Source organism: Cyphomyrmex costatus, unplaced genomic scaffold (assembly GCF_001594065.2).
Source record: "Cyphomyrmex costatus isolate MS0001 unplaced genomic scaffold, Ccosl1.0 scaffold193, whole genome shotgun sequence".
Classification (NCBI taxonomy): domain Eukaryota; kingdom Metazoa; phylum Arthropoda; class Insecta; order Hymenoptera; family Formicidae; genus Cyphomyrmex; species Cyphomyrmex costatus.
In genome coordinates, this window is record NW_017275965.1 from 3,456,383 (window position 1) to 3,474,974 (window position 18,592).

Here is an 18,592-nt window from a genome sequence, read left to right on the forward strand (position 1 = left end):
AGAGAGAGAGAGAGAGAGAGAGAGAGAGAGAGAGAGAGAGAGAATATACTCTCGCTATACCGCGTGCGTGCCACGATGGCGAGCGCACCAAGTGGCATGGGGGACGACAGGGGGAAGAAAATGCGTGAGCGCAGCGGGAGGCCACCGAGCACGGGACGCGCGCTTCGGCCATCAGATTGATATACGGATCCAATAATTGATTCTCCGGCGCAAGGCCTTGGGAGGCTGGCTGGGCCGCACGCACTTACGCAACCCCCGGCCGCGCCGCCGCCGCCGCCGCCGTCGTCCAAGAACAGACGTCCCATTTCGGAAACTGCCGTTCTCCGGACGCACGGCACGAACGATTCACGATCGCGATTATCGATGGAGCATAAAAGCACTTAAGATATATTTTCGATAAAATTCTTGTCGCGCACGGTGCTTCGTATCGCTTACAAAATTCTGCTTTTAGCAGAGAATCCACGTACTATATGATTACGTAATTTTATTTGTACTTTCATATTCATATTCCGCCGCCGTGATAAATCTTAATCTTAATAATATCCTTAACAGATCTTGATAACATCCTTAAATTACACATACAAATACGTTTTACACGTGAATAAACGTTTTAACGAGAAACTCGTCGTTTAATCGCGTTCGTATACAGCGCCGATCGTCGTGCAATGTTCCACGTTATACTTACGATGGTATATGCACGTGGTGTACGGTAGAATGACGCGACGGAGGAGGTGGCGGTGAAGGAGGGTGGAGAGGTAAGGGTTCTCTCCTGATCTCAGGAACGCTAAACGACTACTCATCCCTGTTAAACTGTTTGTATTTTCACTCGTCACGGCCACGTCGGTTGTTCGAGGTGCTCATATCGACACTCGACTCCGAATCAATCGTGACTCTTCATAAATTACTACCACAGGCCGCGGGAGATGCGCGTTTGCACTTTGGCCGAGTCATCATTAGCCGGCCGCGATATATCTTTATCCATCGACATCGCGCGTGTCCTTAAGTGAAATCACGACTCGAAGGACACGCGTCGATAGAAGCGAGACGAGTGTGTCTAACGTTTCAACATTAATCCTACAATTCTCTCTCTTGTCAAAAGGAATTAAGAAAAATACTCTCGCGCGCATCGTGCGAGATTGTCTCGATTTTGGAGATCGGAATCCTCTTCCGGAAAGCTCGTCGCCTCGAAATCAGTCTCGGAATGATAACCACTGACCCCCCGTCGCGTCAGGTGGTGCATCGAGGTGCATTCCCAGCTTTCGTGCACTACGTGTGCTCTCGCAAACACGTTTGTACGCGTGCGAATGCACAGATGCATGCTGATAGGACGGACTTTGTTATATGTATGTATCACAGAGGCCATGCTTCATCAGCGATGCAACAATTGTACTTGCGATAAAAAGACATTATTGCTTGTGGCGGCGGTAAACGGATGCGAGCGAATTAATTTTTAATTTAATTCTTTCAGTTACAAGACACAACTGTCTTATTATTATTAATAATAAATATACACCTGAATGGCGTGCGCTTTCTTATCTTCCTTAAGCGAAATGTATGAGACATTTAAAGGAAAGGTTACATAACTATCTTCAATTATTAAAGCAGTATATAAGAATACGTAATAATAATTCCATTCTCTGGAAAAAATTCTCCCTCATACATTACGGGATTAATATGCAAATTGTCGCAAAATTATGCAAGCAGCGAAGGACAAGAGGACTCATCGGCATTTTACCGAGATCCAAAGAGATTTCGAAGAGAGAAACTTGAAAGAATTTCGATCTCGATATTAAGAATCACGGACATTCACGTATTTCGCTGTTCAAGTTGCGTGCATCGCTGACTGATTTTTAAACGATCGCGCAATACGACCCGACCGATTTTCGATGAGATTTGGGAGGGAACACTTGTTCCCTCGTATCTCGGACCTGAAAGTATGTAAATATTCTCGTCCTTTCATGGCGCGAGATCTCCGCGAGAACGATCAGACAAACGGACCAGTCAACGACGGCACAGTCACAATATGCCATGAACCATAATGGCACGGTTATCAGATAAGCTTATAAGACCCGGGTAATCGTAATAGCATCGCAATGGCGATTTCTCTTGCTTCATCGCGGTCGACGAACGAAGGTGGGGAAGCGGCGGATAAACGACGAACGAAGACGAGAGAAGAAATAAGTCGCTGAGCCTCTGTTCCTCATCGGCGAGTCATTGTTCCGTCGTAATTAATATTTTAATTGAGATCAGCGGGAATTAATTAACACAACAGCCTGTTAAGGTCGTTCGCCTGAACCGATCAATCGCGATCGTGACGCACTTGTCAGGATCAAGATTTAATTCGTCTTCTTATTCGTAATATCTCTATCAGGCGAACAAGACGTTATAAGCTTGATAAAGGTATAATTCACGAAAAGGAAATAATCGTGAGTAAATTGATTACCGGCAGCAAATGTTATTTCAAGCAAGAATCCATTAACTCTACATTACTCGAGTGACTTTTTTTAACGTAATTATTCACGTAAAATTCTGACATCTCATGAATATTATATACCTCAATTATTATTTTTTTTTTATGATTCACAATTAAATAAAGATTGATAACATTTTATATATCTATTAGATAAAGATAAGTATAAAAAAATTTTGTTAACTTGTTAAAACAATTTTGCGCTAAATGTAGTAATGTATAGACAGAAAAAAGTTTTCCTGATGTATCTAAAAACTTAGCTAAATATAGAGTTGAAAACAATTTCGTTTGGATCATAAAAATAATTAGGTAGGAAAAAATGGATTGTTATGATATTAAAATTGTCGCAGCGTTGTCATCAACAATTAAGTGCTCTATACAAAATTATTTTAATAAACCAAACAAAATCATGCATTTTCAGATCTAGTTAAATTTTTAGATACTTTATTATGCTGCAAAATTATTCTTTCCGGAGAAAAATTTTCTTTCATTCAAAGAAATGTTTCTTTGCTATACGGATAAAAAAATTTCTTTAATTTGGACATCATTTTTAGAAATGAAATAAATTTTTTTATTTAATTTATAAAATAATGTTCAAATCCAAGAAATTTCTTCCTTAACCGTACAACAAGGAAACCTTTCTCTGGGTGTTCCATACATAAATAGTATTCATATACTTAACGAATTTATAAGACTGAGATATCCTAGATATCTCACGTGAATAATAAAGGATTAATTCATCCGTTATGAATATAATAAATCTATATTTAGGACCATCTTTACGTGTTTGATGACAATTCGAATACCTAAATATCCTGTCCCTAATAGCGAACATACGCAAATGGATGCTCGTATATCACATTCGTAATCGGATAAAAAGCTAACGACGCGACGCATACAAGCCGCATAATCAGTTAGGATGTGATCCTAGCACGAGCGAGCGGCGAACCGAGTATCATAGAAATGGATACAAAGGGGCCATCAGCAGCCACGGTAACGAGCCAGCCGACCTACCCACCCCATCGTATCCCCCATTGTTATCGCTCTTCGTGGCGCATCAGCGCCGACTCAAAAACACGCTCTCCCGGCAGTTAAGCCGTGCACATTCGCGCGTCTAATTCCGCGAATGTGGCCAGCGGCAGGTACTCAACTACTCAGCAGGCATGCACGTGCTTACTCGTGCCCTCCTGTCTCTTTCTCTCTGTCTCTCTTCTACGGCTTCCCGCGTCTCTCCCACGTCTCAAACAATAAAAGGAATACACGGTGTAAAGCAGATAGCGAACGCGCGCTCGCTCTCTTCAGGGTGGAAACGTTTTAATAAGCAGACGTGCGCCGCGCTGGCCTCTCTAAGGGGGCGTATAAATATATTCGGTTGCTCTAGCGAAAGCGTACTTTCGTATTGCGAAAGAGTGAGAAACGTGATATGGAGAGACTATAGGAGGGACGGAGTGGTACACTGGGGGCGGATATATCGGTGAGACGACGAGGGGTAAAGCGGGGGACGGCGGGCGTGGTAGAACGAGAGGCAAAACATGTTGCGGCACGAGCTGCCTCGAGAGCTCCGCGGAATTAGCTTTATTATAACCTGGGGGCCATCCATACATGCCTAACAGCGCACGAACATTCGCCGGCCAATAAGCCAAATGCTAACCAAACATTTTCGCGACTCGGCACACCCTACAATTCATCCCTTCCTCGCGTCCCTCTGTACCGTCGAGAGGTTCAGCAAGGAGGATCGATCCTGATTAAAGCGAGATGTGTATTTAACGTAACTATCAACTCGAGCATGACGATTTGCCACATTTAATGTTTTATGATTTTATTTTGGACGAACGTGGCATATTTTTGTAGATATATACAGGTTGCCCCAAAATTGACAATAAATATTTTAAAGATATATTTTGCAACATTTTAAGACAAAAGTCTAATAAAATGTGGAAGTTATAATTGTTTTTCAAATAAGAAGTTTAAAATTACGACTGACGAGTCTAGAATTTTGCGCGTTCAAAGATGATATAAGATGGCCAATGCAAAGGTATCCTCTTGGACTTAATGTTTTTGATAATAACAAAATTCAATATCTTCACACTGATCATATTACCTTTTTTCAGTGTGTAAAATTCTAGCTCCATCATTCATGGTTTTTTAATCAAGTTTGAAACTTTTATCATTTGTAAAAACTATCAAGCGACATTTTCATATTAGACCTTTCGTCTTAAAATGTTACGAAGAAATTATCTTCAAAATATTTATCGTCAATTATGAGATACTCTATGTATACAAAAAGAAAATTCCATTTTTCTATCTCAATTATATAAAGTTTACTGAGAGACGCGGTTTATCTTTCGTGATTCTGCTTAAGTCACGAAGGCTAATACAAGATGCAGTGAAGAATTAGGCGCATCTTCACTGCAGTTGCAGGCAAATCCTGCTATCCTCTAACGACTCTCCCTCCCTCAGACGGGAACTTTTCTGACCGCGGCAGCGCCGTGAAACGATTAGGCCCGGATTAGTCGAGCGCGCGAGATCGATTATGCGATCCTGCGGATAACATTGGCCTGATTTATTCCCCTAATGGGCGTTCGCGCATTCATTTCGAGGCCGTGCGAGGCAATTCCACGGGGCTTCGTCGGATGGCGGTGCCCGTCCTGCCGCTGACAGGAAAACTCTCGCTGGGTGATTCAGCGTTCGGTTCGGCGACGCCTCCCAACGACCACCATAATGCCTACCTCGGGTACCCACCTACCTAACGCCATTTCCATCGTCAGGGATCATAATCCAAGGTTCAATCGCGAGCCAAATGAAATCGCGTCGAAATATGACGACGAAATGCCAAAGCTAAATGGCCGACGACGACTCTCAAGTGCTGCCTTCTAATCAAATTGCCGTTCCTCTCATTTGTTCAATCTACCGATGAGAAATCAACTGATCTCGATCAAATAAATGGATTTGATTAAAAAAAAGAGAGAGAGAGAGAAAAAAGTGAGTACTTTGCAATTTACGAAAACTACGCTTTACTTTAATAACGTTCACATAGATGCACAATACAACAATCAATGCAAGACCGGTAAGTTCGATACATCCGTATTACAATAAAGTACATAAATTTCTAACATTAGATTTATGATTAATATGTAGATGCCGTTTGAAATCGGCTGGGCGGAATTAATTTTGCGACGGCGGAATACAAGCGTCGCATATATACAAGCGAAATTCGACAAGTCGGTGCGGAACAATTACACGATGGCGGGGAAATTAGCGATCGCGGACGATTATTATCTCGCGCGGTGGCATAGAGGGTGATTCATAACCCGCGCCTCGTATTTTCGCGGACGGCACACGTCGAATTTGGTCCGGATGGGAAACACGGACGGCATCGACACCGCACGCTCGCTCAACCGACCCTCTTCTCCGCCACCCCTTTACCTCTTCGTTGACAGGATTATATTCGTACGTACCCATCGTGTTCCTCGGTGTACCTCGGTCCCGCAATACGCGTCGCGCGATCATATTCCCGTCAGCTAATAAATTCAACGCGGTGCTCGAGCACGACCGACGCCGCGCGATTATCGTCGCACGATTGTTCCGCTGGTAATGCCACAGTTTCGAGAGGTTTCAGAGGTTTGGTGAAACGGTTCTTTTCCAAACAAAATACCGCGATTGAATCTAATCATACTTTAAAACATAAGGTCTGTTTTCTGTACCTCAACTAGTATACATACTTTTGTAACTAAAGTGAAATAGATATTTAGTGAAAGCGAGAAAGAAAGTTTTAATACAAAAGTAAAAAAACATATCTATAATTTCAGAAAAAAGTATTAGGAACATTGTTCAGAATTATTTCCAATTGGAATTATTCCATTTCTCATTAAAAAAAAACAGAAGAGAAATCTAGGAGTAATTGAACAATTTTTTAATCACAGATTCATTCTGAACAATTTCATAATACAAATTGATACCCTGATACAAATTATTTAATAATCTTGCGATAAATCGCGTAGAATTGTAATAAAATGTAATATCATGAACAAGTTAGATGAATCCGCTGATAAGTATCCATGAAAAGTGTTAGGTCGATAGTGCTGACGTAAAGTACGCTAGGAAACTGTCGGACGGAAGAAATCTTAATAGCCGATGCGTCGACGCGATAGAGTCGTTGTGAAATTAACTTCTCGAAAAGAGTACCGTTTCACGAAATGACTGGGCGTGACGAACGCGTGTTAATCTACGCCGGTGTTGTGCAATAGTGGCGAGCGCGATTATATCGCAGATATATGCATTCGATACCGTACGACCAATAAGAAAATTGAAACACATATATTCAGACATTGTAATATGTTCCAATTCAGATTGAAGTATGTTACTATTCATAAATATATTACGTTCAACAAGACGAAACGCACTTATTCTTTCATAAACATTGTATAGATAACAATTTTCGGAATATCGTAGACGTCACCGAGAACAAAAATATGAAAGGTCCGGAACTATGCTTGTTCATCGAGAACCGAAACTTCGCGACATTCGATTCAGTGAAGCGAAGAAGAAGTAGTTGACGTAGCCTGTTGTATAGTCCATGATGTACTGCGATGAAGGTCGAGCTTAGCCGCCCGCGCGGTTTCGTCTCCTAACGAGTTTATCGCATCCTCTTTAACGTTATTAACACGGGCTAACGAACTGGAAGTGCCGAGTCACCCAGGTCCTATACCAAACCACATTGGAGCCACGGAGGTTCCGCCAGGTATACACACCTGTACACGCGTGTCTGATCTTTACGCGGGCGTGAGCGTGTGTGTGAATGTGTGTGTTCGTATGTGTGTGTGTACGCGGGCTTGTAAGTACAGGGCGAGAGGCGAGCGTTTGACGGTGCGAGTTACGTGTATAAGGTGGGATAAAGGTACGTATAGATACACAGTCTGGCCTGTCTGTGCGGCCCTGATACCCGGGTCTCTGGGCTAATTCCGAGGTGTAATCTACGGGTACCATCTCAATGGATTAGCATATAGATAGCGAGGTAGACTGACCGCATATATGCACACCTAGACCACTCTACGGGGGGAGGACGCGGGCATGTCCGTTTTGGTCCCGTGTCCTACGCACGTAAGGGGGTCAAATGATGTTGCAGCGACGTTCTCGCGCAATTGCTAGAAATAAACTCTGGATATATTGTGTGTTCGCATTAATGAAGCCAATTAAGACTCGTACAATCAATGGGTAGCACGAGAGATTTCTCGCTATCGAGAGATATTTTTTTCCGTTTTAAAAGTCATCGATAAAAGTCAACTGAGACGAATGTAACAATGTAGTTTATATATGTAGAGAATATGTAAACTGTCGGTATTAATTTTAAAAATATTCATCGAATTTCTCGGATTGCTATCAAGATTCTTACTCGTGCAATTCGGCCAATCCAATCCCATCTGCCACATCGACATGGCTATAGAAAGACATGCCATCTTTTTCTGTGAGGACTTCCGTCCCGGAGATCATTGGAGGATAAGAGGCGTCATCGACGCTGATGGCAACGGACGCTGGGTTACGAGAGGGGGCGGACGGGCCGCGGACTTGGGGCATTTCGCCCGAGGTGATTCGGTCGCGAGGTAATTTGTGCTCACAGCGGGGCTGAGCAAACACGCGCGACGGGGGTGCTTCGAAAAATTAAATAACTCGATGACTGGTCACATTCTCGAACGTGCGCGGCACATATAGCTCTCGGGATCGAATGAACGTGCATACATACATATGTACGTCGACGGTCTCGAGATGTCCGCGAAGAAGGGCGCCTCTCGGCTGAATGACGTGGCCCTCTATTGTCCCTCTTTTCTCTCTCCCTCTTCCTACCTTCGTGAACGGTGCCCTCGGTCGAGTGTCCCGGGGGAACACCGCGGGCCTTGTGCAGCCTAGGACCATCCCAGGACTGTGCCCAGGGAGCGAGCGCCGGCCTCCCGCAGACTTATGAATACAAATAGCCGCTCACTGCGCGACTCAGATCCCTGATAAGGTACGGTCCTGACTTACCGTACCATCGCATAAAGTACAGACTTAGGGCCTTGCAGGGCCTACCCGATGTATGGGACCATTTAATGGCAGATTATCCTCGCGACGTAGGAAGATTCAGATCAGCCAAAAAGATTTCAGAATATCGCAAGTATCACGCGAATAAATTACAAAACAAGATGATTTACAGAATTTAATTTAAATAGAACTGACAAAAACAATATCAAATGTGCAATCGATCTTCCGAAGAAAATGAGCGGGCTTTTATTGTAATCTGTTTGAATTATTCATTTTTTTGCGATACTGTGACGAAAAATTATTATAGGGAAAAACAACTGGACGATAATACAAAAAATTCAATCCCACGATTCAGACCACCAAGGAAGGCCGGCCTCACGACCCGGAAGGACGGCGTCCCGTTCGTCGCTGTCATGACAGTCACAATCAGTCAGTTTTCGGTTTAGTCTCCGGACTGTCACTACAGAAGACGAGACTCCCGTGGATGAATACCGCAGTCTGCCATTCACCGGGAACGTTGGAGAAGGCAATCAACGAGACTGATTTAATATACGCGCGCATCTCCAGAGGGGAAAAGAAATCTTGTTATCCGCCTCGTGATCTTTTTTCCAAGAGAAGATGCGGTGGTTGATAGATTAGCGTAAGACCAGAAGCCTAAGTTGGTATGGAAACGTGATAGACGATAGGAATTATGAGAAGACAACAAGCGACCCATTGTAAACCGCTTCCCTTTGCACCCCTTGCGTAGGCATCTGCCCTACCTACCACACATATGTTACCACATAAAGGCCTAAAGAATTCTCGCGGAAGTGAAGGCGAGGCGAGGCAATGCGATGCGTCGCGCTGCCGCTGAGCAAACAAATTTAATGCGCGTGCATAACGACACCAATTTAAATGATAATGCCCGGTGTGTGTGCCTTCAAGATTAACTCGTAATAGGCCGGAATAAATGTCGGCGGACCTGTTAGAGGTGTATCTAGTCGCCCGTTACACGGAAACAGTGGGTGCTAACTACTCCTGTAGACAAGCTTGTTTATATTGGTGCGTGTTGTGCAGCACGAAAACTATGTAAATTCACACGCACGCATCTGGCGGCAGTGCCAAGAAAATTGGGTCGCCACGAATCACGCTTGCTAGATCTCTCAACGTCGTTATTAACGAGACCGCGGTGAGTTATCATCGGGTATATCGCATCGCGCTAGCATGCGTCCGCAACCCGCAATTATCTGGTCGGTTATTAAATTTTACCAACGATATTTAATTATCCTTCGACGAGGTGTTGCCGTGCGCATTAAGCGCTACGCCATAATTTACTCGATTACGTGTAGAACGTTCGATAACCGATAATCACGTTTGACGTTACAAGAGATACGCGCTACCCGAATGCATCTTCTCATAAACGACCACGGCAGTTACGCGATTTTCCCGTGTTATACGAACGCGATAGCGTGATGATGGAGAAAAAACGAATTTATGCGGGGGAGAACGATACCATACGCGTTCATTGACTACATCGATAAATCCCGATGGTAATGAGTGGGCTTATCTCAAAGACGCGTATCAACCGGCACTCCTGCCCGGGTAAATTTGCCTAATTAAAGGAACAAGATGTAAACGATTTTATTTCCATCACTGTTCGTGCTATCTGCGTATCTGCCGACCACTTGGAATGAATAAATGGTTTCCTTCGTATCTACCATTCTTCCTCTCTCTCTTTCTCTTCTTTCAGAAATCGAGCAACGCACTTAAACCACTACAGCCAGGTGCACCTGTCAAGTGCTCTATGCAGTTAGTTTGATTAATGACAGAAATATTTCTTGAATAAACAACGGAGCACGCTTAAGCTCGCTGAACAGATTGACATTTAGATATATATACTTAAAAGCAACAACAATTTAGATTTAAAAGATAACTATGCAATTGTACGGTAAAGAGATGGTTCGAAATTAACCTTCGTTGATCTTATGTTAATATTACGAATCTAAATCACTACAAAGAAAAATCTTCGCTGACGTATTTACTAATGAATACATGGAAGTAATCTTCATTTCATCTAAGTTTTTTAAATTTATATTAATGTAAACCTTAAATCACATAAGATCTCTTATTTAATATAAACAAGTAAAGGTCATATTCTTGATGTCCAATAATATTTCGTAAAAATTTTACAATTTCCAGTTTCGTCAATTTAATTTGATATTACATATTATAGTTCAATTTAAGACAGTGTTTTGAAATAAAAAATAATAATCAGCGCGTAGTTTACTTGAACTGGAAACTGTAAAGTTCACACGAAACATTAATGTAGGCATCAAGATCCTCTTTGATTGAATATGATCCTCTTCGCTTACTTGTGTTAAACTTTCTTCAGTCGACTTTCGTTTAATATTGTTTATGTCTTATTTACTTTATTTTCAAACATTTTACTTCAAAAAGAAGAATGAGAAATATTATACAGAAGCTAATTAGAGAGAATAATCAACCTCGATCAAGAGTCGACGATGCTTTGGAAGTAAGCTGCACGAAGTAAGTTTGCCTGCGGAGGTGTCTTGTCGAGATTGTCGCGGATAGAATCATGTGCAAGCTGTGCCCTCGCTTCCTCACCTCGCCTCGCCACGCCGTTGAACCTCTTTGCATATACATTCTGTAAGATTACTTTGTGCGGTTTACACCCAACCTCTCCCCTTCCCTTATCCCCTCGGTCGTCCCTCAGTAGCACGCTGCGCTTCACTTCAGCCCTCTGCTTTCGTTGCCGAGAGGCAAACTACCCTCCAAGTTTCACCCAAGGTCCCTAATGTATGCGGAACTATACAGCAGAAATTCCAAGTTCGGCATGGCCGTGTTAGGCGCCTTTACGATGAGTTTCTACCCTCTCGTTCTCTCTTTGCCGCGATCGCGAGGGTAAGGACGAGGCTCGTTCGACAAGACTCGCCCTCCGCATAAGAGGCGAACACGCGTGATCCTAATTAGAACGCGTCCTCGAGGTGCCGAAGTAAAAGCGAGCTTCTTGTTAGGCATCCTTCGACGAAGGCGCCGTCGGCATTCGCGCGCGCATATACGCGAGCGTACAAGTAAGGTGCTCTACTCTCGAAGTAAAACAATTCTCTCTCCTCCTCCTAACATTTCTAAATGAATATCGTCAAAATCTTAATTTTCGTGACAATTGGTGTAAACAATAATAAAATTCGCGAAGTCGTTCAATGTTATGTTGGCGAAACAAACAATCGCCTGAAATAGCGGAGATCTAAAATTTTAACATGGAGATATCAAAACGTATCTTTTTTTATTTAAAGAACATGTTAACTGAAGCAATCGCAAGAATTGTTATAGGAGAATATGACAAATAAAACATCTCGCTACTGGCGCGTTTAGAAAAGAAACTTTACCGTTAAAAAACATAATCCCTACAAATAACCGTATTAGTATATCGAGCATTGTAAACATTATCAAGTTTTGATGATAAAATGCTCGAAAATTTTTTGTTGAATACTAGAAATCAAACATACAAAATGTGAATATATATATATATATACATATATAAATTAAAATAAAGTAAATATATTTGCAAATAATTAAAAAAACCTAATTAAAAATCGTTATTATATCAATTATTCCGAATTTCTTGTTCGAACATCTTTGCATTTTATTATTTCTCCTGTTTTTCTCTATGGAAAAATGTGTTTCATCGTGATGAGGCTGACTGAAATAGTAACGAACCTGTCGCGCGTTCAATGACTCGTGATCATCCGTTCGAAGAAAATATGATGGAAAACTACAAGAATGTGTGGTGCGGCAATTGACCGGCGGCGCGGCACGCGACACCGCGCTAGACGAAACGGTCATTAAGGATGCAAAGGGCGGAATCGCGCAGCTACGTTGCATGATAATTACTGTAAAGAAAGGCCGACGAGGCTCTATCTACGGGCTTCCCGGGAGATTACAGGATGTCCGGAGGCAAGAGGAGTCTCCCCGCATGACCCGAAAACCCTTTCCGCGCTTACAAGCAATAAAAATTAACGACCGGCCCAGTCAAATCGTATATGAAAGGCGGCCCGCCAAGACCGGACTATGGCGTCTAAGTAATACATAATTATCACGGGCCATTCAACGTATACATGTGGCAATAAACAGTTTCCTTTTGTAACGAAATTGTCGTATAGAGAGAATGTGTCAAAATCTTTCGGTAGCTGTTAACATTTTATCCAAATTTCCATTCGCAAAAAGAAAATCAATGTTGTAAAATCGAAATCAATATATAACATATTATATATATTTATAATAGTTTATCTCTAATATAATAGTAGAAAAAAGCGTCAGTGTCATCTAACGTCTAAAAATATACGATGAGATTACAGTAAAATTACTTTAAACAATTAATGATGATTAATTATTGACAGTTAATTAGTTTAAAGACTTTTTTAATCAATAAAATGAGATTTTCAATTCTTCTCTAAAAGAACTAAACAAATTATGACGCAGCCACGCGCGAGAGACGAGCTAAGACCACAATCCGGTCATAATCGGTCAAAGGAAGCGTGAAACAGCCGCTTCTTTCCTTCTTTATGGAGCATCTTAACCGGTCGGCGCCTTTAATAGTGAGATCCGATAAATATATCAAAATTATGATGGAGGATCGGCCGCACGTACAAGACGGGCGGCACATCCTGCTGGTGCTCCATCCAACTTTGTTGGTTGCGGCGGAAAGGAGTCTGCTCCCCTTCTCTCCCCCTGAGATCTCGAGATCTCTCCTCCTCCACTTTTAATTTTCAGGCGCGGCTAATTATGATTTACGGCAACATCGGCGCAACATCCTGATCGCTACGCGAGATACCGCCCGCAGGATATTCAAATGCGATGAATATTGCTCGCCGCGATAAACGGCACACGAACGACAAGATAAACGAAGCAGGAGAGAAGGAGGACGCGAGAAAGGAAGAATCGTCGCGAGAGCGCGTGTAAAGGATATGGAGAAAGGATTCCTAGTAGCCTACTCGGTATGCAAGATGGGCAGTCAGCCTTGTACATACCGCATCCTTCTACTCCCACCCTTCGAAGGATGTATAGGCATCCGCGCGCGTGGATCGTTCCGTGCCGAATCGTTCGTCCGTAGTATTTAAAGCCCCGACGGGATAATTCAATACGGGACCCTGAACCCTTTGTGTCCCTGCATGTGTTTGGAAAACATAAGCTGCCTAGCTATGTCACAACACGACGAGCACCATGATTCAACTTTCGCCAAGAAATCGAGGTGTAACATACGCCTTCTCTCGAGAGACGACCCAAAAACGCACACTAACCAATAGATTTCGATATTTTTTTCCACATGAGATTTGCGCGCGTACACTCTTTCCCGTAATTGTATATTATTATTAACAAATTAGAATTATATATACAAATAAAACTTTCCAAACGTTCTCTCATTTTTCTACAAAATTATTTATTCTCTCTGCTACCTTCGCGAGTCTATCATTCGTAGCGCTCCATACACATACATATTGTAAAACAAAAGAGGATGTACTCACCTTCTCTGCTCGTTTTCTAGCAGGTACAGTCGTATCGTTATGCCGGGCATGAAGATCGGTTTCGCTGGCCATTCGATTGAAGCGTTGCATCCGTTCACGAACGCTGAGTTGCTCAGCCGAAGAGGGATTTATTGTCGTTACTTCATCCTCCTGTAATTTATCATTCGATTTTCAGATATAACGTACTTAATACAAGCGCGAGCAATAACAAATGACGATCTTGAAGGACAACCGGAATAAAGCCTGCGGCACACGATGCTTGTTTTCCTGGAATGTTTGCGTTTTAGTAAATTACTAGAATTGTGTATCACACAGAACGTAGAATTTACCAAACGCAAGCAATCCAGCAGAAAAACACGCATCGTGAACCGCAGACTGTAATCTTTAAGGCCGGTATTCATAGTCGGTTCTTATATTTAAGACCATCATAAGTATATTTCAAGATGTCATAAATCAATTACAGAGCCGTATTAGCATCCTAAGACATTACTTAAGACGATCCCAAAATAAGAACTGATTGAAATATACTGATCTAACAATATAAAAAAAAAACAATAATCAAATAATCTTAAAGCAGTAAATTACTACACATTAATAAAAAATACAAGAAATCATTTACTTGAAAAAAAAAAAACAATGTAATATAGTATATAATACATAATTATCACACAAAAATTAATTTATTTAAAATTTTTAACAGTTTATGTAATAAATAATTATTGTATAAAAGTCGTGGTTAGTCTTACATAAATTTAATACAATTCAAAAAATACTGAGAGATAGTAATTATTTATTTTAATTATTGAAAGTATTATGTGGTTCAGTGCTTTTAATATTCAAATAAATAATTAATGTCTTTTAATAATATATATATAAATTGACCAGTTAATAAATTAGATTATTTTAATAATAAATTAGATTATCGTTTTAATGAATATTAAATTGTTATAACAATAAATTAATAAAAAAAAATAATCGTTTATCACTGACATGATATACATTCCTTTCACATTACGCGATACATCGTACGAGTATGACGACATCGATAATGGTCGCAAGTACGTTTTCAAGGAAACATAAATAAGGTATATATAGATAAGATCATCAACGGAGAGTTTACCTTTATAACGGCTTCCAAGGAGCTGTTTCGATTTTTATCAACATTTTCCTTGTTTTCCACTTTGAGTTTGTCCTGACTTTTGCGACGAGGTGGAACAGGTGGCGACGACATCGACGAACTGGGCTCCAAATCATCATTTTTTTCACGCGTGAATATCGCCGTTGAACTTTCTTCAAGGCTCACGTGAGAACTACTTGAGGACGGACTGAGGGGTGCCGGGGGTGGCGGCCGGTAAGGTGGTGGTTCGCGTAGAGGAGAAACCGGAGTGGTTAAATCGGGAGTAGTAAGAGGAGATCCCACTTGCTTAGGAGGTGAAAGGTCTAGAAAAGGTTGCCGGTATTTCTTCTTGAGGACCAAGTATTTTTCACCCTGATAAGGAAATTCACTTTGAAAATATTTCTAAATCGACAGGAGCGACGCAGATTTCAATCCGTAACTTCATTAACTTTATTTTTTATTATATTAACAAAAAAAATGAAAAATATTAAAAATTCCCGGGAATTAAATAAAAGTTTTGTAATTTTCATCATCACACATTTTACTGAATTTTCTTGCAAAAAATTTCTCTAATATTAATAAAATATTTTGTACTGTTAACTAAAACAATAACAATATATATTTTTTAAATTAAACTTTCTAGAATCAATTTTTTATTGCCAAAATCATACTTTCTCCGAAGTTTATAAATCAATCAATCAATTCTATAATACATAAAAAATTTAATCTATCATTACTTAGATATGAAAATTTAATTGTAGCATAGCTATTATTAAAATAATTAGAACTCTGAAAAAAATTTCTTTACACACTCAAAGAAAGATATACTGACAATTATAATATAATGATAACTATAAATCTGTCAATGCAGTTATTATAAACAAATTTATAAAAGTTATAATTATGTACAGTTTTCTTTTTAAAATAAATTATTTAATAATTGTAATAATTATAAAATAATTTATTCATAATATAAAACTATATAAAAAGCTCAAATATAATTATCGCAATTTTAGCTGCTACCACTATCTTAATTAATCGATATTAAAAGTCACTAAAGAAAGTCTTCCTACAATGCTTTCTCGGATATATTCAATAGCTTTCATTTCGAGGATGTAGACCTCAGTAGCACGCATTCACATGACAGTACTTCACTAAGACTGAAGTACATAAAAGATCTTGTGACCAACGCAACGTGACGACTCCGGAGAGAATTTTTCAGCTGATCGCACGCCTTCAGCTGATCGCGAGCGGAGCCGGCAACGTCGCGCCGGGCGCGCAACAAGTCGCTCCTGTCAGAACGAAACAGGGAGTCGCGGGACAGAGGGAAAGACTCGCCATTAACCTACCTCCTCGTTCTTTATAGTGGCCAAGATGTTGACGTACTCCTTGAAACGATTCCTCGCCTCGACTGTAACACGAAATAGCACGTTACACAACACGTTTCACACCACGGCGACTTGGCCGTCGACCGTCTACAGTGTTTATACCACGTACGTGGACGCGGAGTCACGCCTGGTGACGGGATTACCGCGAGCACGATGCGACGACGTGAATGCAACCCACCTCGTGTCTCCGGGTCCGTCAGGAATCGCTTGAAATGCTTCACCAGATCATGATTGCGCGCCGTGCCTCCGTTTTCCAGCAAATAGTTGCGTATCTCCTCGAGAGACAGCTCACTGGGCGTCGCCATCTTGGATGAACTGACTCCGCCGCGAACGACCGTTCGTGACGCATATACTGTTGATAACAACGGTTGCTGCAGTTACCACCGAGTATGAGCAAACATAGTCGATTGATTTTTTTAATATTGATTCACTCTTTTATGTATAAATAAATAAAAGCATGTAAATGTTAATCAGTGCAAAATAATCACGAAATAGTTATAAATGTGATAATTCTAGTCAAGAAATTATAAACGTCGTACAATGCCAATAATTTTTTATAAATACGTATACCTATATTGCAATTTGAGTTTTATTGATGCGAATATATTTTTAATAATAAGTTAAATTAGACTGCTTAATTTGTAAATAATGTAAATAAATAAAGAAAGGTAAAATATACTATCGAGACTGAAAAATCTATTTAATTTCAATTGAGAAAACTCTAAAACTAATAACAAAGTTTATTTATATTATTAGTTTTTGAAAAATTTTTTAAATAATTATTCAATTGCATAAAAAATTACAACGTTTGAAGTACGATTACAGGGAAAAAAATTGTTTAATCAAATTAATTTAATTATCTTTGTTTCTTCCATTGAAGAATGTATATAACTCTATAAATCAAATATAATATGTTTAACTCAAGTATATACATTCTTTATTAGAAAAAATAAAGATGAATTAAATAAATTTAGTCAAATGGAATAATTTTTTCTTATACCGTAATATAACGATAATTAGTAGTCTATCACAAATAGAACGAAAGTATAAACAAATAAGACTGTAAAACGTGTAAAATATTCTAAATCATTATTCTGTTTAAAAATTAGAAAAAATATGCCAAAGTTACGAAGACATTCTAATGTTTCATCAGTTACTAATTTATAAAGGTTAATAAAATTCACATATGTAGAAATATAATTAGATACCAAGGTCTATAGTCTCGACTGTATTTTTGGCGCTTTTTTATATATTCGTAAAAACATATTTTGCAAATGGTGTTTGATAAACGGTTCAGATAATCGCTAAAATGATCGTCGATAAACATACAGAACGTTATACACACATATACATATATACATATCTATATATTTAATAGCCTCGAAAGTATCTATTCGTGTTAATGTATTCGTTCGCGATGTATTATTCACCTGCATTCGAATAGATGATTCTCAAAAGCCTTTTAACTGCACGTTATTCCGCAGATTTCCAACGTTCGAACGGCGGTCTCGTCGACCGGATTTAATACTATATTTTAAACGCGCTGGCACATATTAATGGAGGCGTCGCAACGTCGGAGTGCATTTACTGCATTTAACGCTTTCCCGCCGTAAGCTCTTTACGATCGGATAGGATCAAAACGCACGACACGCGCGCTTCATGCGAAACCTTTTTAACAGACGTTCAGGCGAAATCGTAATCTGTCCCTGCCAACGTCGGTGCAGGGCACCGTCCGGAACACGCGCCTCTATATTTATTCAACGACCAATTAGTAACCGACGCGATAAATTCTGCCTTAATTTATGATCGACCATAATTTTCCATGTACTTTTAAAGCTGCCACACATGAGAGAGAATATAAAGGACGTACATATTCCATCACGTTCGCGTCTCACGCCTTTTCATTTCAGATAGGCGCGTATATGATCGTAGGTATTAATGAGAGGAGAAACGGTTGAAAAATAATTGCCAAATATTTAATCTTAATTTGTATATCGCGACTTGTTAAGTTTTAATATACGTTGCATTACGCAAATACATTGTAGACATTATTATCTTCCGTTGTATTATGCGCATATAT

General features: G+C 40.3%; 1 protein-coding gene across 1 annotated transcript in view; it reads right to left on the reverse strand.

Moving 5' to 3' along the window:
* Positions 1 to 16,817, reverse strand: part of sowah (ankyrin repeat domain family member sosondowah) — a 113,397-nt gene extending 96,580 nt beyond the window's left edge. The window contains exons 1-4 of the mRNA XM_018538302.1: positions 16,691 to 16,817; positions 16,474 to 16,535; positions 15,128 to 15,496; positions 14,008 to 14,157 (exon numbers count right to left, since the gene is read on the reverse strand). Coding sequence (XP_018393804.1) covers positions 14,008 to 14,157; positions 15,128 to 15,496; positions 16,474 to 16,535; positions 16,691 to 16,817 — 708 coding nt within the window. The remainder of the gene's footprint in view (positions 1 to 14,007; positions 14,158 to 15,127; positions 15,497 to 16,473; positions 16,536 to 16,690) is intronic.
* Positions 16,818 to 18,592: the final 1,775 nt, after the last annotated feature.